The sequence below is a fragment of the Ischnura elegans genome, chromosome 4, assembly GCF_921293095.1.
Source record: "Ischnura elegans chromosome 4, ioIscEleg1.1, whole genome shotgun sequence".
NCBI lineage: Eukaryota > Metazoa > Arthropoda > Insecta > Odonata > Coenagrionidae > Ischnura > Ischnura elegans.
The window spans coordinates 62,402,656-62,425,513 of NC_060249.1; the positions used below are offsets into that span (position 1 = coordinate 62,402,656).

Here is a 22,858-nt window from a genome sequence, read left to right on the forward strand (position 1 = left end):
TGTGAGGAATAATTCGACGAAAGGATTTCAGGGGAAAATTATTCTCACACGTATCGATGGTATCGATATAATTAAACGCAATAGGTCAATGAATGCGAGTCCCACGGAGCCCACGAACTTGTGAATACAGCTGATGCGGTTATCTTGAGTTCTGCTGGCGATTGCATCAGGCCAGTGAATAGTTATTGTTTCAATTCGGTAGTCATTTTTGACCTTTTCATATGTGATTTAATGAGACTCGTGAGGGCATCGGATTAGTAATAGCTTTTGATATCAATGCCAAGGTCGTGAATATTTCCAACATGGAACGTGATCATTGGCGGGCCTAATCGAATCATTTAAATACTATCACACTTTTCGGTTCCTGACGAAAAAGAACAGCGAGGATAGGAAGTTAAGCAATTTTCCTCCATTTTAGGGTATTGTCCTTTTCACTTCTTAGCAAGTTTCATTCAGCAAATTCACGCAACATGAGCTTTAGTGTAAATCCGAAGCACAATCTCCATAGTGGCTATTTCCATCCAGTTTTTCGTAATTGGCAAAATGCAAACGTTGGTATAGCAGCGCACAATTTAATGTATCCAGTTTTCATCGTGTGAGTATTTAAATATAGTCGTGTGATTCGGTGGAAATTCACCGGCATCTACAATACTTCCCTTTTGTTTTAGTGACGATGATGAAGCTATCACTGAGATACACAGTATGCCAGGAGTATCCAGATATGGGATTAACAAGCTAAAAGAAGCCTTAAAGCCGTTAGTGGACCTTGGTTTAGTGGCTGTTCTTTTATTCGGAGTACCATCGCATTTACCAAAGGTCATGTCCTTCCCTGAACCTACTATATGTTGTCGTTTAATGTCGATACGTTAGCAGTAAGATTCAGCTCACCGTAAGCTCTCGAAAAAATCAGAATGAGCTTCTTTAGTCAGCTTTGTATGACACTGATTTTGATATAGATTGAAAGGAACTGGTTTTATCCGGGAAATTTCCATATTAGCTCTTTGAAATCCGTCTATTCTTATTTACTTGAGAATTTCCATCCTTTTCTCCTGAATCGTTAGGGATCCAAGAGTTTACCCAGCTCAATAGCTTTTGGCATGGCAATGTTTGAACATCCATCAGAAAAATGCTTTCAATTATATAATAAATTTTATTATTAAAATTGCTGTTCTAGCTATACTCATTACGCTCTCTACAATCTCCCTTTCCTTTAACATGAAAAAAAGCTTCCTAGACCAAGTAGCCAAGGAAATTGAGGCAATTTTTTGCCTACTCCAAATCACAATATCCCAAAAAAATAAAAGTAGTATGAAACCAATGAAGGTATTTCAAAAATAGTCAATCATATAATACCCACAAGAACCCCATCCTTTCATTCACTCCTGATTTCATCATAGTTCTGAAAATAGTGACATACAAAATCTTAAGAGTCATTAGCATATTCCCTCAAACTAAGACTATCCCATGGTCTCTTTCAATTTTAAATATGTATTTTAATGATCGGTGAAAAAAAGGTGAGGGAAAATGGCATGACGTAAATTTGGGAATAAAAAAGATGGTTTAAATTATTGCAAGATTTAGTGATAACTAAGGATGGGTTTGTTAAAATCAATATTTTACTGGATGCATATTTCTAATGGACACAGTATGCAACCCTGGAAATGGTGAAAATAATCCTTCATTGAACCAAATTATTGGCTCCAAAGAGTCGTTTTGAACTAATAAGATAGTATGCAGTCATGTTTACAACTTATATTGAAATAATGTATAGGGTTGGCAGTTTACTGGTGCTCCATTTAAGTGGTTCAGTTTTTCCTGGAAAGAGCTGGCATCAGAACCAGCTATTTCAAATTAAATTTAAAAAAATCTTGTGCTTCAAGTTAGCAATGCTAATCCCTTGCAGTCAGTGTAAACTGGTGCTCTAGAGAGTCATTTCTGCACCAGGAAATTCTGAATTACAATTTTGTCCAATACTGTACATGTACGGATCACATAAAATCTCAGTCCATGGTGCAATTCATGATCCAGTGGTATATTTCTCTTAGGAAAATGTGAACATTTTTATCTCGAGAAATCACAGCTTATGCTATTTTGGCTCTTAATATTACATAATTATTGGGTCGGTGCAATGGTAATGAAGACTGCATTTTTCCTGGTTTCTCTGCGTCATCATCTTGTTCGAGACAACAGTTTCTCCTGCATTCCAGCAGGTGTCTTCAGGTTGAAGTGCTTGATGCAGCGTCTTGGCCGGCCTTATATAGGCAGCTCGGTGGTGTGTGTTGTTGCTGAATAGTCGCTTTGCAACCAATAACATGGGGGTATAGGATGAAGAGTCTCTTCTACGTGCTGTGGAGTTGGTAGCTATCCTCTCGATTGAAATTATGAGGAGGTTTAGATATTTCAATCACCTCTCAAATGATCCTAGGAAAAGATTGGGATTCTCTGGTGAAAACTTTTGTCTCTTCCCTGTTGATGTTGTGTTCTGTTTCATGCAAATTATGCTCAGCCACAGCTGACAAATGGAATTGTTGATGTATTTTTCACCGCTCTTCTCTTCTGCCGCATGAAAGAGCATAGAGCTGAAGTGTTATAGCACGCATATTCCTAGAGTGTTTGTATTTATTTTAAAACATATCCAGATAGAATCCCTAGTACCTCTCAGGTTATTTTTGAGGGGTGCACTGGAATGTTGTTCACTTACACTAGAAATATGTCTAGAACTGGCCTTGGGTACATGTCCCCTGTGCCCCTCCCCCCTGGCTATGCCACTGGGCCTATCCATATAGAGTGTGCATGGTGGACTGTCTGCCCCAAAAATTCTGGGAGGTTTATACCCCGTCAACTCTCTTTTTTCCCCCATCTAACTGTGACCTTTCTTGGTTCCAAGTGAGGTTCTTTGAGGATAGGAAACTCTTTCAAGTCTTGGTCACATGGCTAGTCCTATGAATATGATACAGTGTATCGAAACTAGTCAGGAAAATAAATTTCCAAATTGTAGAAACAGCAAAGTTTTTCATTCACAAATCAGCTTGGTCACAAGTTAGACAAGTTAGTTTTTTTGGGTAATTTTTGAGGAAAAATTTCCCTTGCTATTCTTGAGTACATTTTGTAAAAGACAGCTCATCAACTCAGAGCTTTGAAGCTAATTGCCAGCCTCAGTGGCAGTGGGATAAAGTCCTCACCAGCCGAACTGGTTTTAATCCCATCAGGGTAGGTGAACTCTATCCAGGGCATGGGTTTCTGTCATTTTCGTTATCATTTGTTACTAACACCGATGTAAAGGCTGTCAAGTGCTGATTTGGATTACTAGGAAATAAATAACCTTTTAAAAATTGCTTTAAGTCAATTAAGGGATTGAAGTTTATTTTATATGCTAAGTAAGGATTTAAGCTAACCTTAATTCCATCTATGAAATTGAATATTCATTTGTACAGTTTATTTTGTATATTTTAATTTATGACATCAAATGATGTACATGGATTTTATTCTCATCCACAGGATGAAAAAGCCACACATGCAGACTCTTCTCAAAATCCAGTAATTAGAGCAATACCCAAGTTGCGAGAATGGTTCCCTAATCTTGTTATTGCATGTGATGTAAGGATATATAATTTTCTTCATCAAGTTCTTCAGTCTTGTATTAATACGCCTTAGAAAATTCATTTCAAGAATACTACTAAAAACTCTTTTTAATTTCTATTTAAGGTTTGTTTATGTGCCTACACATCCCATGGTCATTGTGGGATATTGTACAAAGATGGTTCCATCGACAATGAAGCAAGCATTAAAAGGATTGCAGAACAAGCGGCCAGTTATGCTCAAGCTGGTAAGATTTGATTTTATAGTCCTCGGTCATAATCATTCTAAAATGGCTTGATGTATCTCTCCTATTAAATCTTTTCATGATAGGATCAAATCCTCAGAATTTTCTCCTTAGCATCCTAGATCACCTGATCTATATATCAATTATAGGCCTTCCTTTGCCATTCTTCCTGTTCACTTGCCCTTCGACAATAGGGTGGTTTCCTATTATTTTTTTATTGCCTAAATCGAAAGATTATTACACCTGGAGTATGTATTTCACGCTTTTAGATTTTTAAATGACGATATCTATTTTTTGCGATTAAATGAAAAGTGAAAATTTTCAAGCACGCGAAAACGCAATGGCTAAGTATGAATCCTGGGAAAAGCCTGTGTGATGTCATACTGGTTCCAGCTGCTGCCATGTGAGGCCACCTTGGTGCGAGGCTATGAGTGCCGCTACGATGCAGGCTGCTAGCAGGTAGTGCTTGGCTCAAGTAAGGATTATTATTACCTTACCTAACGAAGGAAACTTTCCGACCTTAGGCAATTTTAGTAGGTGATTATTAAGAGATGGTTCCCTGAGCTCTGTCCCTCATGCATGCATTGGTAATCTCAGATGATGTAAAACTCCTGACTACTCATATAGCATCTAGGTCCCTGTGATGTCACATGGAGTGGGATCGAATGGCTACCAATCTGGCCTTTATCAAAATGAGGTTAAAATTGACCATTAACATTCGTCTAAACTGGGATTTCTAAAACCAAACAATTTGTGTAGTATGAATACACTAATATGTAGTGGGTAAGGAATCGCAATCAATGCTTTTCGTTTTCTTTGATGAAGGAAACTACCCTATAATCTTCATCAGTCCATTGTGCCTTATGGTGTGGCAGATTATGTTTTCCCATCTTCCTCTGGGGTTTTTTGGAAGGCTTTCATTTTCTCCCTCTTTTTTTAGGACAGCATCCCTCCCTCTATTTTCAGCAAAAGTAAGCAAACTCACAACCCCGAGTCCCCTTGGCATGCTGATATATGCTTGAATGCTGCAAGTGCAAGTTTTCACCATGTAGCCTCGACTACCATTAGTGAAAATTATTAGAAAACTAGTACTTTCTTACTAAAGTGATGCCTTCTTTTGAAACCAGGCGCACAAGTTGTCGCACCTTCTGACATGATGGATGGAAGAATAGGTGCTATTAAAGCTGCCCTGAAAAGTGCTAACCTAAGCCACCGCACTGCAGTCCTGTCATATGCTGCAAAGTTTGCATCTACATTTTACGGACCATTTCGAGATGCTGCATGTTCAGCTCCTGCCTTCGGTGACCGTCGTTGCTATCAGCTACCTCCTGGGAGTGCAGGATTGGCTGCTAGAGCTGTTGTTAGTATTTTTTATCATTCACTCCACCCTGTTTTGAGGACAAAGATGCTGGGGTACAGTTTTGCAATAGAAGTACCTGTGGATATTAACTCTTTGCCATTATGTGTGAACTTCCTGGGTCTGTAAACAATTGTGAATGCATAATAACTAAGTTATTGAGAGTAGACTCCTAATTTTAGTATCTTGAATGTTCATATCATTGTTGTAGCTAATAAGGTATTTCATTTGAGGAGTTGATAAAGAAGTTGATTTTTTCCTTCATTTTAAACATTCATGATGTCCTTTAATGTGTTCTAATTATTTTACTTACAGGCAAGAGATGTAGACGAAGGAGCAGATATGTTAATGGTTAAACCAGGTATTGCATATCTTGATGTAGTAAAAGAAACAAAGGACAAGTATCCAGAATATCCTCTCTTTGTATACCAGGTATGCCCTGACAATTCATTATTTTATAGTATTTTAAAAATTTCATTATTTTTAATGTATTTTCTCTCCAAGTATGTATGGACTTGTGGTGTAGAAAGTAAATTATAATGATTGCCGGTGAAAGTTTTCCACTGTAGCATATCTGTACTTATTTTAGCTAGAATACCTCGAAAATGGCTGTTTAGTCATCGGCAATGGCACAAAATCTGGAAATTTTTAATTATCCTTTTGAATTGAACTCTAGGGAGCAGTTATAAATTTTAAAAATTATTGAAAGACAGTACTCTTATAAATGAATACATTATCTCTGCCCATCCTTTTCCCCTATTCTGGCATCCGTTTTAAAATTCATCAAGTAACAATAGTAAGATAAACAAATCATAATTTGCACCTGAAGAAGATGATAATTCATTGAAACTCGGGTCGCGCTCTGTTAAAAATAAGTGGTATAAGTAAATAATATCCAGGAAAACTTATGATGGAGTACCACAAAGTAAATCAAGAGTTAGTGAATTTTATATTATAAGACTATTTTTTGTGATGTATTTTTGATAAGATATTTTTATGTCCTATAAATGACCTCTGAGGTTACTATTGGGCTCATTATATTGTCTTAAATGATTTCTAGGTGTCTGGAGAATATGCTATGCTTCATCATGGTGCTAAGGCTGGATGCTTTGATCTAAAGCCAGTACTCCAGGAAATTCTGACTTGCATGAGAAGAGCAGGTGAGTGCAGGTATTTTTATAAGAAACTCTCCCATTAAGAATTCAGGTATTGCTTTATGCCCTTTTGTGTTATTTGCTTGAGTGGTATGTTTGTCTCAATTGATTTTTTCTTATCTGTATGCATTAGAACACCATTTATTGTATTGAATCAGTTGTATATGTACACTCCTACTGTCAAGTGCTAGCGGACAATCCGAGGCGTTTTGCAAAATACGCGTGCTTCTCCACTGGATTTTCTTCAATTATTTTCAGTCCATCTTTGGAAGTTCTCACGAGATAAGAAGATGAATTCAAGTTGCTAGCAGGGAGAAACAAAATATCCTGAGAAAATATCCCTTCGTCTGTGACAATGGAGATTTATAGCATAACTCATAAATTGTAACTAGATATATTTTTTCGGAAAAAAATACCACATCAACTTCCGAGAAGCTCAGCTGTGAGGATATCGAGTTTTACCTTAATGCTAAGTCTCCGTCATATTTTGACATTTATTTCCTTGCGTAAAATGCTTTAATAAAGTCAGAAATACGTCGTGTTTGGTCTTATTCTTTTTTAAATTACGTGCACATTACTAATATTTCAATCCAATAGAGGTGTAATATCAATTGCTGAAAGTCATTTTTAGACACCTTTTGGGCTAATAGATGACTCATGCAGCAATTGACCTCCAGAAATGGGGAACTTTGAAGCAGGTAGGCGGAAAAAGGTCAGTGGGGGAGAAAGAGGAAATGGTGAAACACGACTATTATTCTCATGTAACTTGATATTTCCTTTTGAAGCTTTTGATTTATGGTCTTCGTAATATGAACCCTGTGGGAGCTGGGGCCTTTTGTTTGATTTCGGAGAGGAGGAAAGCGTCATCGCAGGAGGCGGGGCCGAGGGCTGATGGATGGAGGGGGTAGCGGATTTTGGGCAGTGTGGTACTTAGTTACTATCCCACGGCACTGAGGTTCTCCTGGTGGGGGAAACCAGGGATATTCAGATTTTTTCATCATCTGATCATTTTCGGTTCCCCACGTCGAACTCTTTTCACCATTCTAATCCACGAATCAGATGTAGTTCGTCAACTTGCCTAAAACGGTGCTGCATGCACTAAACAACTAGTTTTCTACATTTTTGCAGAGTCAACTACCAACGACGTGCGTGCGACAGTGTATGGTGCAAAATTCAAAGTATTCCAGATTGTACCTATAGCATAATTATTCGAGATCTCGAATACTTTCTAGTATTCGAATATTCACGGATACTATTCGCACATCTCTAGCTGGAAATTAAATTCACCATAAGTTATGGGCACCCTTTATGAAATTAGGCTGTATTGATAAATGGAGTGTCAGAGGAGCAATGGGAGTGCCCCTCAAGCCTTCCGCCTGACTATGTACCTGATGTGTAAATTCCTCCTTTTGGAAGTGAGGGAGAAAATTGATTATGCCTAGGGTAAGTAATGAGTGCCACTGGGACTCAGCTGAGTACATTAGGAGCATCTCAAGTGGTTCACTGAGTCACAGGAGTGTCATGTTCATGGCCCAGGTTTCATGTCTCCATTGAATGATTTGATTAATGGAGTGTTGGCTCCAGTGTGCCAAGGCAGGGGCGCAGCCAGGAATTAAGGCTGGGGGAGGTTTAGGTGCAACTAATACTGGGGTGTGCGGGGGTATGGTATACTCACCAGGATAAGCGGTAGGTGCGAGATTAGTAAATTGCAGAATTATAAGATAAATGGTTCAAAATGGTGAGTTTTACGGCTTTCTGAGGGATATTTTATTAATACTTACGCTATTCTATTATTAATATCTATCTAATTAAGTAAAATAGATTGAACTAAAAAATTTTTTGAGCTCTGGGGGGGGGGGGGGTTTATCCCCCAAAACCCTACCCTCGCTGCGCCACAGTACCAAGGGACCTGTGTACCACCCTAGAAGCTCCTCGTAAAGCCTCAAGTTACACGTATGATGCTCAGTGCTCATTGTGAGTGAAGACAGGGTTTCCAACTTAGTCTCGATCGACTCTTTCACATTTCATCAGTCATTATGTATGAATATATGGACATTATGATATCTATTTCAGGTGGAGACGTCATCATTACTTACTTCACACCATTGATTCTGGAATGGTTGAAAAAGTGATTCTCTTCTCCTGTTAATGTCAACCCATGAAGATTACCTCATCCAGTTTTAAGCTCCAGTGAAATATAAATTATATACAATTGTAATGAATGATTTGTGTAGTTGTAATGAAGTGGACCAAGGAATATTGTTGTTGGGGCACATGTGCTTGTTTATGTATATTTGAAATTTTGAGAGCTTAATAAAGTTAAGTTCTACTAAAATTATTGTCAATAAATGAGTAATTTAGGCTGAAGGAGAAATTGTTTTCATTGTAGAAAAATCCTGTTGTTTTTAGTTGCTCTAATGTACCTTGAAGCATTCTTTTTATGAAAACTGGTGCATTTAGATGATGCATCAATAAGTGTTGCAAATAATGCAGACAGGACTTTAAATTTCAACCAAGAAGAGGAAATTCCTTGGTTAAATTGCTGCTTGAACCAGGGCTGTCCTAGGAATCTTGAAGCATGAATTGGGATGAGGCAGATGCGGTCACCAAGGGAGTGGACCATTACATATAATAATCGCAGGGGAGGAGCTTAGGAATCATCCAGCCACCCATCATAGGCGACAGTAAAACGAGGTAACTAATATTTGAGCTCCCACCAATCAGTGATGAGGGCTGTGGAGAGACAACAGGCAATGAAGCGACTTCAATAAATGGCTAAGAGCTCTCACTGAGCTCCAAAATATTCATAGCATATGGGAGAAATTTTAACGCAGTCACGGTAGCTCTCACTTCCCCTGAAGGCACCCAATGTTAGTTGTTCTCTCCTTAAATGACCCTGCCCAAATTTTTTCATGAACATTTAGTTGCTAATTAAAATGTCTACTTTTGTTGCCCAACGCTTCTGCCGCCACCCACTACATGTAAAAAAAAAGGCTTACCGATTATGATTCCAACCAATTGCCAACACAACTAGTTCTCACAACACCGCCGCTGAAAGTCAATCACGGTGACAAATAATTGAACAGTGATAAGGGGATACTCATTCTGTAATGCACTGACATCAGTGTTCACTTCACTACTTGAAAATAAATACACCAGAGCTCGTCACTAATGGCAGTGAACAATAGGTTACCACCATCGCCCAATTGGTAGTGCACGACGAAGGATATGAGATAGAGGGTAAAACAATGGATGGCTACATAAACAACATGAATATCGCTTAAATATTTTATTAAACAATTAACATGACATAACCGATGAACTCACGACGTACATACAGAATTCGTAGCAGATATACAGTGAAATGTTACGTCGAATCAGGCCATATCATGAAAATATCTACAGATAAGATTTTGCAGAACATAAACTATTCCCACCATCCTAGGCGAATTGAGTCTATTAATCGATGCTTTATTCTTTAGGCCCCTTGTAAGATTCCAAATTCACTAACACCCACGCAGGCACACCGAGGATGGAAAATCCCAGAAGACATCCGCTTATTAGCATTTCCTGAAAGAGCAGGAGGCATTATTTTACTATTATCTAATCAATTTAAATGTAGAGAAAGCTACCATATCTAAAAAAACGAAGTGAGTGGATAGTACGTACCGGAGTGGAAATCCTATGCTTAGGTGGTCCTGATATTACGGATGTTCTCATTGGAATGATGGTTTTGCTGACATGCGGCACAACCCGAGCGATCTGAGAGGTAATTGGAAACATTTTTCCAAATATTTTCAGTGCTTTCAGCAGGGCACGGTGTAACTTCGACCAACAGGACCCGTCTGTTCACACAATATGGCCGACGACAAAAAGATCATTATTAGAAAACAACTGAATAATGTAATAAGATTATTGAGTTTTGCAAATATATTAATACACTTTTCCCTATAAAAATCAATAAAATTGTATTCGATGCATTTATGTGCCAGTTTCCTTCCCCGCTGCGACAATTCATTAAATGGAAAAAAAATTAGGAATTTGTACTGAAGTCAATATGGCGGCTGGGTATTGGTGTTTATGTTTCGTGTTTGGATTATTAATTGTACGAGAAAAGTGCATTTTAAGTCCTTTGGAATGAATATTTGTTGTTTTCGTGATTGCGTGTGAGTTATTATTATTGTCTTTGTGATTTGTTTTGCGAAATGACTCTCAGTAATGAAGAACCACGTAGTTCGTTCTGTGTATGGAAGTGAATGTAGTAATTAGCTAATGGAATACAACGAAGTGAAATCCTTATTTGTATCTAGTTTATGCAGTCTTTCCATAAAATGCATTAGACCAACTTATTAATTAGGCTTATATGTCGGAAATCTGTACTAGATGTGGTTTTCTTGCAAGTGATCGCACACGTCTGGAGTGAGTGTCAATGTTGTAGTTGGTTATCATTGTTCTTTCTTTAATGTAATTATTGATGAAAATTTTAATTGGATGTATTAGTTATGTGATATCGTGCATATTTAGTACTTAAGTCAATCGTGTGTCCAGGTTTTAATCCATGATTGGTCTTTAAATCTCAGGGAATGTTAGAGTCAGTTCACAATATAGAAATTCATCGGTGATTGCATCGTTGTATCCCATTGTGAGGATGGGGGCGTCAGCTTCTGGTTTGCTTCCATCTGAGTCTTCCTCCCCTCCAAGTCGTTCGATGATCACTCCGTCAACAACATCAGAGCACCTGGCTGGGATAGTCAGGTAGGGATTGACCTTAATATTTCAACATATTCCTTAAACCCGCTTTCGCAGATGTTGATAGTTATTTCTTTTAGCATGAGTTTTCAATCTATCCATAGCTTTAAGTTAAACGGTCTTTTAACTGTGCGTTGTTCTTTATACTCTTGGAATGTGGTGTATGTAACGAAGACCTCCCTCTCATATTATTTAAAGAGTATTATCATGTCAATATACTCCCTGTCATTCTGCTTAAAGACGGTAATGTCATACCATGTAAATGTTGTGTTAATTTTTGCAATCCTGTAATTAACTTCTGTTGTTTATACGTCTACCCTGGCGAATCGTTTTATTGGCCACACTGCCATATGTACTCATTATCGTTGTTTATCGTTTTCTACAGGGAGCGAAAGAAAAAGGTCACGGGATTTGCTACTCTCCGAAAGAAATTTATTCGGCGAAGACGCTCGTCCAAAGCCTGCGACCATGCAAGAGTTCTTCGTGAGTTAGTATCCGATTGGTCTGGGGCTGACCTTTGTCGCCTCCTGCAAGGCTACGAAGCCCTAGCAGCCCTCAAAGATCTCCACGTTCAGGTAAAAATTCTAATTTATTTATTTTCTTGACATGGTATTGAGTCAATTCGAGCTATGATTGAACAAGATCATTCGGTAATCCTTATGATTAACGATCCGTTTTATCCTTATGCTTAAGATAATTGTCAAGCTTCCTCTAGTTCTTTTCCTACTATTTTCGGGATAGCAAGGTAGATGAGTATTTACCAGTAAGTTTTTGTTTGTAGACGGAAGTTTTTTTGCTAAGCACCCTGTACAATTTTATTTTTTGTCATTTGGTCTTTTTCGCTGTAATCCTGTCATTGTAATATGTGCAGAATTGGGAAAACCTTTTGCGTTTGAGCTAAACAAGTTTGAAAACCTGTCTTAGCGTATTGATTAAGGTGGGATTTTACTTTTTAGTGTGCCAGACCCATATATTTCAGCACAGAACTGCAATTCCCTGTCCATGCTAAATATTCTTTTTATTTTTGCATGTTTATATTTTAGTCTTTTGAGAAAAATCGATTTGATGGTGTATCATGAAGATGTAAGGGCACCATTTGATTGTTCCTCAGCAAACTTGCTGTTCCTAAATGATCTGTAGGGCTATATATTGCACTACCATTTCTTGTTAAAATGGCGCGCATCTCTTTTTTTCTGAGCAGCATCCTATTCGCCTAAAATGATATTCTTGGTTGACAATTATTTCTGAACATCAAGTAATTGTATCTCAATAGGAGAGAATTGCATTTGGGTGGCAGCTTGAGTGTTAACTTCCAACCCTGAAGTCTTGTTTCACATTCTGATAATGGTAGAAACATTTATATTTCAAGTAAAGTACTCTGTTAGTTGGGGGTGTGATAAGCCATGGTTCCATGGATGCCTTTCGTTAAGGGAAAGCTAGTGAAATTGCCAGGTTTCTCTTATCTTCATCCTTACTGCCCCTCCTCATGGTGAAAATAGCCTCATCTGCTGGTCATCTCGATAAAAATACCATACCTTATTGACTTTGATAAGTAGGTCATTCCATTTAATTCTTGAAAAAGCCATGTTTAACTAATTAATAAGTCATTCTATTCAATATAAGTATTTTTTTAATCAAGGCTCGGATACTTTCCTCATATTATTTTCAATGAAAACAAGATCCATTATGTATGTGCCAATTAGAATCTATTTGGCAGCTTTTTCAGTATCCCCTATCAAGTCTCTCGAGGTTAAGTAAATACAAGGTGCTTTATTTGGTTAGCCCATAGAGTACATTTTAGAGGAAAAATGCTGGCTGTCAGAAATTCAAGTGATACATATTATTTCTTTTAAGTATTGGTGGAGAATAAGAGGTAAATGGTATCAAAGTATAACTTTTTTTCTTCTCCGATCCTAACAATAATGCATTATTGAATAATATACCTGATGTTTAGTAGTGCATACTTATGCCAAAAATGGGACTCTTCAAGTTAGAAAGGGATTTTTTATAATGCTAGAGTCATTTTTCAGGTTTGCACAAAATGTTATGAAGCATCATTTAAAAGGTATAGGATTAATATATCTTCTCTTTAAAGCGTGAGTGAACAAGTTGGTATTAAGTATGACAGATGTTTTTGTGAATAATTTAATTAGATATTTATCTCCAAGGTTTGGAAAGATTAAGTTTCTATTATTATTTTTTTAACGGTTTAACCTTCTTCTTTTGTGATAATTTCATCCCAATTTGAATTTCATTCTTATAACACTGATGCACTAACCATAAGGAAATCATGTGCACTAAATTATGTCTTAAGATTCCCATCTACCAAAATGTTCATGTATGCGCTTTTTCTTGATATACGAGTTACCATTAGTTCATCATTATTATCAAATACTTGGTGATGCATTTGTCAATCAGCCCATAATGTATAGCCGGGAAAGAATCTTAGATGAGTGAATCTCAAATTTGATTACTCAAAATATTGATTTATCCAAGATTTCTGAAAAGTTAGGTCTTACCTTTTATTACTACATAAATGATGGTTAGAGGAAATTTTTTTTTATATTCCTGTGTAATTGAGTGAATCAGATCAAGTTTGCTTTGTATTGTTGCCATATAAGTGGCTTTGTGTTAGAATACAATTTCTACATGGAGTTATTGAAAGAAACACTTGCTTTTTTCCACAAGTATAATAATACAGTGGAACCTTGATCTGTCGTTTTTCAGGGGGATGGATGAAAAAAACGATGAATGCGGGAATGTTTGTCCGGGTTGCCTATGTCCCAGGATCCGCTGGATTTTTGCGAATTATGATATTCGTATGGATTCAAACGAGATTTTAGCTGATTACAGGAATATTATTACTTTATCGAAACACTTAGGTCATATTGTTGATTTGACTTATCTTTCTTTCTAATATCCTAAAGGAACAAGCCGCCTTGCTAAAAAATGTTTGCACTACACTCGGAATTTTCACTGCTATTATGCATTTCTGTCTGATGTAAAAATTCTTATCCATGAAATGCCATTTCAAGTACAAGTATTTACGAGAGAAATGTGCATGTTATGCCTCAAACAACTGATTTCGCCGTCGCAGTGATTGGTTATGAGATGGATCAAGAAGGCCAAAAATAGTTTATTATTTGAAATGTTCCTTTCTAGCAATTAAATTTTTAATATGATTGAGGCAATGTGGCGTTAATCGTCAGCGGCACGCCCACCTGATCCTCGGCTTCATCCCACTTCTTATTTTCACCAGGGATCTCGCTCTACCCCCACCCCTGCCGTCATGTGCTACCGGACATACCGAGGCGTTCTGCAATATTCACGTATTTCTAGCCCGGATTCTTTTCTTCATCATCAATTATTTTCAGTCCATCTTTTAAATTTCTCACTTGTGTCTTCGGAAGGGCCATGGTTCGAAAACGAATAAGAATAAAACTAATGAAAATGAAACCGGACTCCATTGAGCCCACACGGAAAACACTCGCTAGTTTTAAGTCAATCCACCCCGGAAAGTACGGAACCACTCGTACGAGGTGAAGTTCGGCACTAATGCTATCGCGTACGGCGTAGGCAGAGCTTACTGCAGAGGGTGAAGCATGACCATATGACTGTGCAATGAAATTTTTTATCCTACAGAGAAGGCAACTTACCCACTCATTTCTAACAATAAGTAGCGTAGCTCTAGATGAGCAGATGAATTTAGATTGCTAGTAGGGAGAAACAAAATATCCTGAGAAGATATCGCTTCGTTAGCACCTCAGACAAGTGAGACTTGTTGCATAACTCGTAAATTGTAACCAGACGCCCTGTTTTCGAAAAAAATCCGCATCAACTGCCGTGAAGCTCACTATCAGCTGCGAGGATATGGATATTCGCCAGAAATCACCATCGTATTATTCTAACTATTTCCTTGCTTAAAATGGTTAAATAACATTAGAAATACGTCGTATTTGGTATCATTCTTTTTTGAATTATGTGCACATCACTAATATCTCAATCTAAGTCTAAGAAAAGTATGATACCAATTGCCGAAATTCATTTTTACACACCTTTTGGGCTAATCCGTGATTCATGCAGCAGTTGACCTCCAGAGGTGGGGATCTTTGAAGCGAGTCAGCGGTCGAGAAAGGGGGAGGCGTGAAACAGGTTTCTTTTGTTCTCAAGTAACTTGATATTTTCTTTCGAAGCTAAGGTCGTCGTAATACGATCCCTGCTCGAGCTGGGACCTTTTTTATTTTGGAGAAGAAGAAAGCTTCAACCGGGGGGAGGCGAGTGCTGAATGGAGGGGGATACTGTATCTTGGGAAATGCGCTAATGTAACTATCCCACGGCACTCTGCTTCTCCCTATCGCATTTCAATCTCCTGGGGAAGATTCAAACTATGTGTCTGTTGTTATTAGCCATAAATAACACGTTGTAAACACCTCGTCTCATTTTTATCAAACGAATGCGGGAAAATTATTCGACGGGACCGCGATCTTCAAACGATCAATGCGGGAAAACGATACTTCGGGGAACGATAGATGCGGGCAAAAATTACATTGTCTTTATGGAACTTAATTTGGGACCAGGAGCGGCGAACGATGAATGCGGGAAAACGATGAATGCGGGAACAATAAATCGGGGTTCCACTGTATTATAACTAAGGATGAGTCAGTTCTTAAATTTTTTCGGTTCTTGGTACCAGTCTGGTTCCCCCCATCAGGTCTCGGTTCTCGATACTCGGTTCCAAGGATGAGCTCTTATTATCTGAATTGTTAGCAAATTTAAATGAACAAATGCAAGAAGTGAATGAAAATAATTTCACTAAAGATGTAAATTAGCGTGAAAGTTCTGTAAAAAAAACTTAAGATCATCTCCATAATTTTATTTACCAAACAAAAAAGTTTAGTAGCACGTGGTCAAAGAATGCATGATTGACCAATATGTTACATTACATCAGGCAGCCGCTGGTTCTTTTTCCAGGTTTTGATTCAACATTCAATAGGATATTAATTTACTCTATCGGGGTGTAATCTATTATTTTTTTGGCAGAAATATTGCCATGAATAGACGTTCTCTGAAAACAGTAGTGGTTGATGTTGATTTTGAAGGGCCACACAGAATATTCTTGGAGCACAGTATACATAATAATAATAATAATAGATTTAATGGTCGTTACGGTACTGCATATCATCAGGATCAATAGGGAAACTGCCTCAACTTCTGACAACATCATCCGTTAATTTGTTGTAACTTGTGAGTGAGTTCAAAATATATTCTGTATTTTGTGATGTAGCTTAAATTTTTACTGAAATTGACAACTTATTTGTATGCTTCAATGTCACAGTTGTTATAACCTCAACAATAAACTGCTCAACATGCCACACCATACAGCGACACCGTGGATAAACTGTGAGGTCATGAGTTGACTAAAATTTATAATGCAGTGTTGCATTCTGCTGGATAACCACACCTTTCGATGCCTAGCATAGGTATATCAACTTACGCGAGGATGACTTTTCTGACTGGTCTCTGAACGTGAATTCACCGTTCATACATCAATATCGGAAGCTGCCTCATTATCATTGTAAATTTAATTTCTCTATTGTACCTGTTTATCATTCTGATTTATGATGAAGGAAATGAAACCTTTCCTATGATATCTTTATGTAAAGAAGTCAGTTCCAAGATTGTGCTTGTTTATGGAATTGTGTGCTTTATTGATACACATTCACATGGCATTCTTTTAATCCTGGTGGAATCATAGACTTCATTGTGGAGGAAAAGGTGTTGATTTCATTTGTGGTTGTATTATTTAAGTATGATTTCAGTGTGCAGGTTGAAGTTCTACAACTGGTATAAAGTTAGCGGGAATGGGTACAAAAGTTATATGTGAGTGTATAAGTAATTTTTCTCAGAAACGTATAGGAATAAGGTGTTAGTAAAAGAAGGACAAATACATAAGCAAGGGGACAGTAAATCCAAGGTTTTCAAATGATGGAGGCTACTTCTGGATTATGAGGATGTCTTTTTGACGATTTTCTATCAACTATTGTTAATAGTGAGCACCTGTTTAGTACTGCTGCCAATATCAGTGTCCAAAAAAGGATTAGATGAGATACAGATTGGGTAAAAATGTTTATTTTTCTAAAACAAAACATGACAAAAGACAGACAAGGTTATGAAGAAGATCCTAAGTTTTATTTAGTGAGCTTTATCCTCTATATTATTTCTACTGTATAGATACCTTTTTCTCAACTTATATGCAACCAAACTCTACAAATGAGGTACCAAAATGCACAGAATTTATCAGTGAACATGCGACGGCATATTTTACATCCTAAATATTGCTATTGTTTCCTAAAATTGGTTTTTTAAAATTTAAACAAAAAAAATCGATAAAAAAATAATCGATTCCGGCATTGATTGTCCTCATCCCAAGAATGCAGTTAACGCCGTTGGATCCCACCATGCCTTTTAATTTGACTCGCAGGCAATTTCCCATTAAGGTTTCCTATGCGATGACTATTAACAAGGCTCAGGGTCAGACTTTGCAAAGAGCTGGCTTATTCCTGCCTGACCCTGTATTCTCTCATGGCCAACTTTATGTAGCATTCTCTAGGGTAATATCTTTTCAAAATATTTTTGTAAATATTAAGGAAAACGCTAAACAAGTATTAACAGAGGATAGTGTAATTACTTCCCATGTTGTGATTAAAGAGGTCCTCTGACCTCAATTTGTACACGAACATTCCAATTAAATTGGTACATAAGACCCTGCCTTTTTTTCTACATTTTCAAATTAGAAACGCGCCTATCCCTCTGTGGACCTGCATTGAAAAGAGCGGGGGAAGCCCGCTGGGAGCGGGGGCATCACACTCGTGATTTATATACCTCTTCAGTCACATTATTGTCATTCAATTCTTGTGGTTGTTGGTTGATAATATCAATAGATTTAAATAATAAAGAGTCGATTTTAGGAACTGAGAACTGGGAATCGACGGGTAAGAATGGGGCTGGTATCAAGAACTGGTAAAATTTATAAAACTCTATCTTAAAAGAAGCATTAGAAATTTTCTCAACCAAATTTAAGTCCACGTCATTGTGAGCATTGATAGTATTGTGTATTACATGTATTGAAAAGAACTGATTTTTTAATATCTTCACCATTTCAAAAGGTACTGAAGTTTGCAGGAGTAAAGCTTGCCATTTCACTGACTACCCCTTTCTTTTGCTTCAATTTTTTATGTTATGCACCCTCAGAGAGTCCAGTGCAAGTACCTGAATTTACCCACGCAATTCAACTGTTGATAGAGGTACTCAGTAATATCTTCTTCCTGCTCATTACTCATTCCATCCAAACCATATGTCCCCTGATTACGCATCAGTTGTCATGGGCCAATTTAACTACCTGGACACAAAGATTTTCCATAATCTTGGTGGGTTATTAGAACATAAGCTTAAGCTTGGGCCTACAGGAGTGTCCAATTGGTGGAATAGTATTGATGGGCAATTCACCACTCAGTCACAGAGAAATATGATGAGGACACAGGAAGGAAATCAAAGAAATGCTCCCACCAATAGGGTAGTTTCCTTCATAAAAGAAAACAAAAGGCATTGATTGTGATTCGTTACCCACCATTAGTGTATTCATAATAGGGGTAATCGCACCAGTGAATGTCCACTTTAGAAGTAAACTTTCAAATTTTTTTTATTTTAGACGAATGAAATCTTGTCAAACTACCCCAATGTAGACTTTTCTCAATCTTGAAGGTTCAAATGTGGAATTAATACCTCTCTTCTTGGTGTAAATGGATAATGATCAAAGGTACAGCAGTGAAAGGAAATCTACGTAAAGAAAAACAATGAATGTCCTCAAATTCCAGCGAATGGTCACAGGTAGTACCAAGTCATTTAAAATCATCACTACTAGTAGGTCATGAACTAATCCATTTTATTCGGGAGTTTAAACAACTTCGAACATTGTTCAACAGGAATATCATTCTAACTTTAAAATTTCCATTCAAGAATAATTTAAAAAAAACATGATATTATTATATTATGATAAGAATTCATACATAAGTTTACTGACATAAGTCTGGATATTGTCAATAATTATTTTTTTTGTTTTTTTGTTGGCTATTTCTTCCTGAATGATCTTTTAGTGCTCTTGGGCTCTTTGGGGAGATAAACGGAATTTTCGACATTCTCTTTATCCAATAGCATTTTTATTTTCAAAGCTAGAGCTTCTGCTCGGGCCTGCAATTTCCTTTTCGTTTGTTCGTCCTTTTCCTTTCTCTTGGCCGCACGCTCTTCTCGGAGAATTTGTTTCCTCTCTTTTTCGCTAGCCTCTTTTTGCATTTCCTCTTCTCTAAGCTCTTTAAACTTTTTTTATATTATGGCATATATATGGGTTTACTCTTTGCTTTTCTTTTTCGGTCACTCGTAGCAATGCGTGGAAAACTCTGGTGTTTGCTCCAAATTGTCTCATACTCTTTAGTTTTGAAAGTCACCTGATTCAAATGAGATTCTAAAGGGGTTGGTTCTTCTTCTGAGGTCTCATAAGTGGTTATTTCGGGTGAATTTGGACACGGGACATTGAAATGCAGAGGTTGATGTCGACCATTTTTCAAATTGTATTCAATGGGGGCCGCTTCATTTTCGGTATAATCTTCATCTTTTGAGGAATTGGGAATCACCAAAAGTAAGGATTCTTGGTTCTTTTCTGGAAAAACCTCGATAATCACTTGTGTGGGGCTTTCCTCAATTCTGAGGGTCTCAAGCAAGCAAGTCTTATATGAAAGTGGTGGGTCAAATATCTCGCTGTTATTCTGGAGATCCTCATAATTTTCAATTGGGATATTATTAAGGTTATCAAAAATCGTGTCATCATATGTCGAAGACCTGGTTGTGGGGTCGTCAATGGGTTGCTCCTGTGGGCGGGTAATTTCAGTCAAGTTACTCGACTTGTGTTTGAATTTCTTCCAGATGTTGTACAAAACTGTTTGGGATGGAGGATTTTGCCCTGATTTTTCAGCATCTTGAAACATTTGTAAAATATCAGGTGGGGTGTTGGCTTCAATTTCTTTAAAGACTGAGGTTCCCTCACGAGCACTATCAATTGAATTTTGGTCTTGTGCAAAAGCAATTGCTCTGTGTCTGTTCGACATACACTTGGAGTAATATGGACGGTCTGGATTGAACGGAAAAATACCACAAGTTTAAAATGATTTTCTTATGAGATCGGGTTTCATTGATGAATCATAGGCTACCTTGAATAATGGAGCGAAATTTATTTTTGTAATTGGTTTTGTGGACTCTTCGGTGTGTTTTATCACGGTTTCTTTCCAAGCTTTCTTGAGGGGTCTGAATATGCCAACATCACATAGCTGCATAATATGAGAGGCGTTCGCTGGCAAGCAAAATAAAATGATTTTTTTTCACACAAAAATCATGTAATTCTAAGTTTAAATGTGAACTATGACCATCAAACAGCAACAGCACTGGGAACTTCATCCCCTTTGCTTCTAGCTCAGGTTTGAAGGTATTCACGATGAACTCATAAAAAGTAGCACTGGTCATCCACCCACTATAACTTTTTCCAATAACAAAATTTTCAGGCACTGATGCGGCTATATCTCGAGGGATTTTCTAGTAAGGATATACCACCATTGGAGATATATCCTGTCTAGACATGGAAAAGGTACAGAGAGACGTGATGGATTTTTTCTCTTGACCTGATTCAATTGCATACGACATTTCTTGCCCCCTTTTCTGCTAAGGCTTTGCCAGATTTCGGGGACAGCTGGACTCCCGTTACATCTAAATTAAGAATGCGTTCAGGATCAGATAGAATATCGTCACAGCCCTCTTCCACCAGGAATGATTTTAATTCGTTAAATCAGGTCCTTAATGTTTCCACAGTAACAGCTGCACGAGCTTTTGACAGTATTTGTGCATACGTGAAGCTTATTTGGGGATGTCATTTCAGAAGTAGCTTCATCCATTTCACCCCTGGTCGGTCATTTGTGAATGGGTTTTGGCGTGCAGTTTCTTGTATAATTCTTTGCACTGCATCTTTCTCATCGTTAGTGCGTACTGGGTAGCCTATTTTAGCTTTGTCTAATATCCACTTTTCAATTCTTGACTCCTCTTGGTCCGTTAAAATAGTTTGTGGTCCCATTTTTCTATAACTGGGCACCTTTTCATGTATTTTATTGAGAAGTGTCGACTTCGGAACTGCATATTGCTTGGCAGCCTTATTTGCACTCAGTGATCCCTCCCGTACTGCTGCTACTGCATTTTCCAATTCTTTTTCGGTATATCGAAATCTTGCGTAGGGCCTTTTCTTATTAACTGCTTCCGCCATGCTACAGAAAGCGAAAATATTCACAATTAAGATCCAGAAGTTCAGTTGTAAACAATCATATCTAACCTCCAGAAAATCGGGACAATCACTGGGTTTCTACACGTTCCAGTAAATGATCAAAATGGACATTCACTGGTACTTGCGCTTATAGCTGATACCAGTAAGGTGTCCGCCAAATTTTAGATGTAATAAATATATTTTTTTAACATTACACATACCTGAATGAGCTTCAATTAACAAGCAATCAAATATAAACAACACTATCACCTAGTAACCAGCGTAAATATTTTGGCAAAGAAAATACTTGGTAACCTCTTATCTTTATCGACTTTTCAAATGCCTCTCGCTCAATGAAAAACCACGCCCTTGTTTTGGAGATCAAAATAAAGTTGTTTTGAACTTCCAGACGTTCAAAAACAGAATGAGAATATATTGAGTAATATTAAAAGAATCCAATTTACCCAATGGCTACGAGGAATAAACTTGTAAATCTTTTTACATAGAAGATTCACTCCAGCCGGACATTCATTGGTGTGTGGGCAAAGACTGGTGCGATTACCGCTATAATAATTATTTGGTTTTAAAAATCCCAGTTTAGACGAATGTTAGTAGTCAATTTTAACCTCATTTGAAAAAGGCCAGATTGGCGTCCATACGATGCCTCTCCACATAATGTCACAGTGACCTAGATGCTATACGAGTAGTCAGGAGTTTTACATCGTCTGAGATTACCAATGCATGCATGTGGCACAGAACTCAGGGAAACATCTCTTAATAATCACCTACATATTAAAATTGCCTAAGGTCAGAAAGTTTCCTTTGTTTGATAGGGTATTAATAATCCTTATTTAAGCCAAGTGCTACCTGCTAGCAGGGTACTCTGCTACCTGCATTGTAGTGGCTCTCATAGCCTCGCACCAAGGTGGCCTCACACATCGGCAGCCTGAACCAGAATGATGTCACATGGGCTTTTCCCAGCATTCATACTTAGCTGTCATGTTTTTGCACTCTTGAAAATGTTCACTTTTCACTCACTATTACAGGCATTCATTATATCCAAAGGTGAAGAATGAAGACCCTCAACAACTATATTCTTCTTTAATTACCACTTTTATTTTGTATAGGTGTAATTTTACGGAGGAATAAGAACTGCATTTGCAAAGGAATCCATATATGTATTCCTAATTCCGTTCCTAATCTCAAGGTATGACTGGATGATATGCGAAATTACCCTAGCTTTGCACTTCATGAGTTTTTATGCAAATTTTCAGAACTTCTTAATTTTCTTAGCATTTTCCTCCATTTTGGTTAAAATAAAATTTTCATCATGAAATAATTAATGGCGCTCGTTTCCAAACACCACATATTGGTGGCTGTGTAAAGCATACTGTGTAGTGATATGATAACAGATTGTGAAG

General features: G+C 37.5%; 2 protein-coding genes and 1 long non-coding RNA gene across 3 annotated transcripts in view; 2 read left to right on the forward strand and 1 right to left on the reverse strand.

Moving 5' to 3' along the window:
* Window positions 1–100: 100 nt before the first annotated feature.
* LOC124157575 (delta-aminolevulinic acid dehydratase-like) lies at window positions 101–8,701 on the forward strand. The gene is made up of 8 exons (XM_046532414.1): window positions 101–595; window positions 669–816; window positions 3,499–3,597; window positions 3,706–3,826; window positions 4,951–5,183; window positions 5,496–5,612; window positions 6,241–6,340; window positions 8,408–8,701. Exons 1-8 carry the CDS (start codon window positions 471–473, stop codon window positions 8,464–8,466), a joined length of 1,002 nt encoding a protein of 333 aa, XP_046388370.1. The 5' UTR covers window positions 101–470; the 3' UTR covers window positions 8,467–8,701.
* Window positions 8,702–9,608: 907 nt separating this feature from the next.
* Window positions 9,609–10,218, reverse strand: LOC124157581. Its single transcript, XR_006864621.1, has 2 exons — window positions 10,004–10,218; window positions 9,609–9,904 (listed from the first exon to the last, which is right to left on the reverse strand). It is a non-coding gene; the product is annotated as an uncharacterized LOC124157581 (long non-coding RNA).
* A 168-nt stretch (window positions 10,219–10,386) lies between these two features.
* LOC124157580 overlaps window positions 10,387–22,858 on the forward strand; it is a 47,702-nt gene continuing 35,230 nt past the window's right edge. The window contains 3 exon segments of the mRNA XM_046532423.1: window positions 10,387–10,753; window positions 10,915–11,089; window positions 11,469–11,658. Of these exon segments, the coding sequence (XP_046388379.1) occupies window positions 10,983–11,089; window positions 11,469–11,658 (297 nt within the window). The 5' untranslated portion in view covers window positions 10,387–10,753; window positions 10,915–10,982.

Excerpts from the sequence above, each read along its gene's own strand:
- LOC124157575 (XM_046532414.1), top strand. The coding sequence starts at position 471 with ATGAGCTTTAGTGTAAATCCGAAGCACAATCTCCATAGTGGCTATTTC. Across the intron at positions 596-668 it reads ATGTATCCAGTTTTCATCGT|TGACGATGATGAAGCTATCA; the intron begins GTGAGTATTTAA and ends CTTTTGTTTTAG. Across the intron at positions 817-3,498 it reads TACCATCGCATTTACCAAAG|GATGAAAAAGCCACACATGC; the intron begins GTCATGTCCTTC and ends TCTCATCCACAG.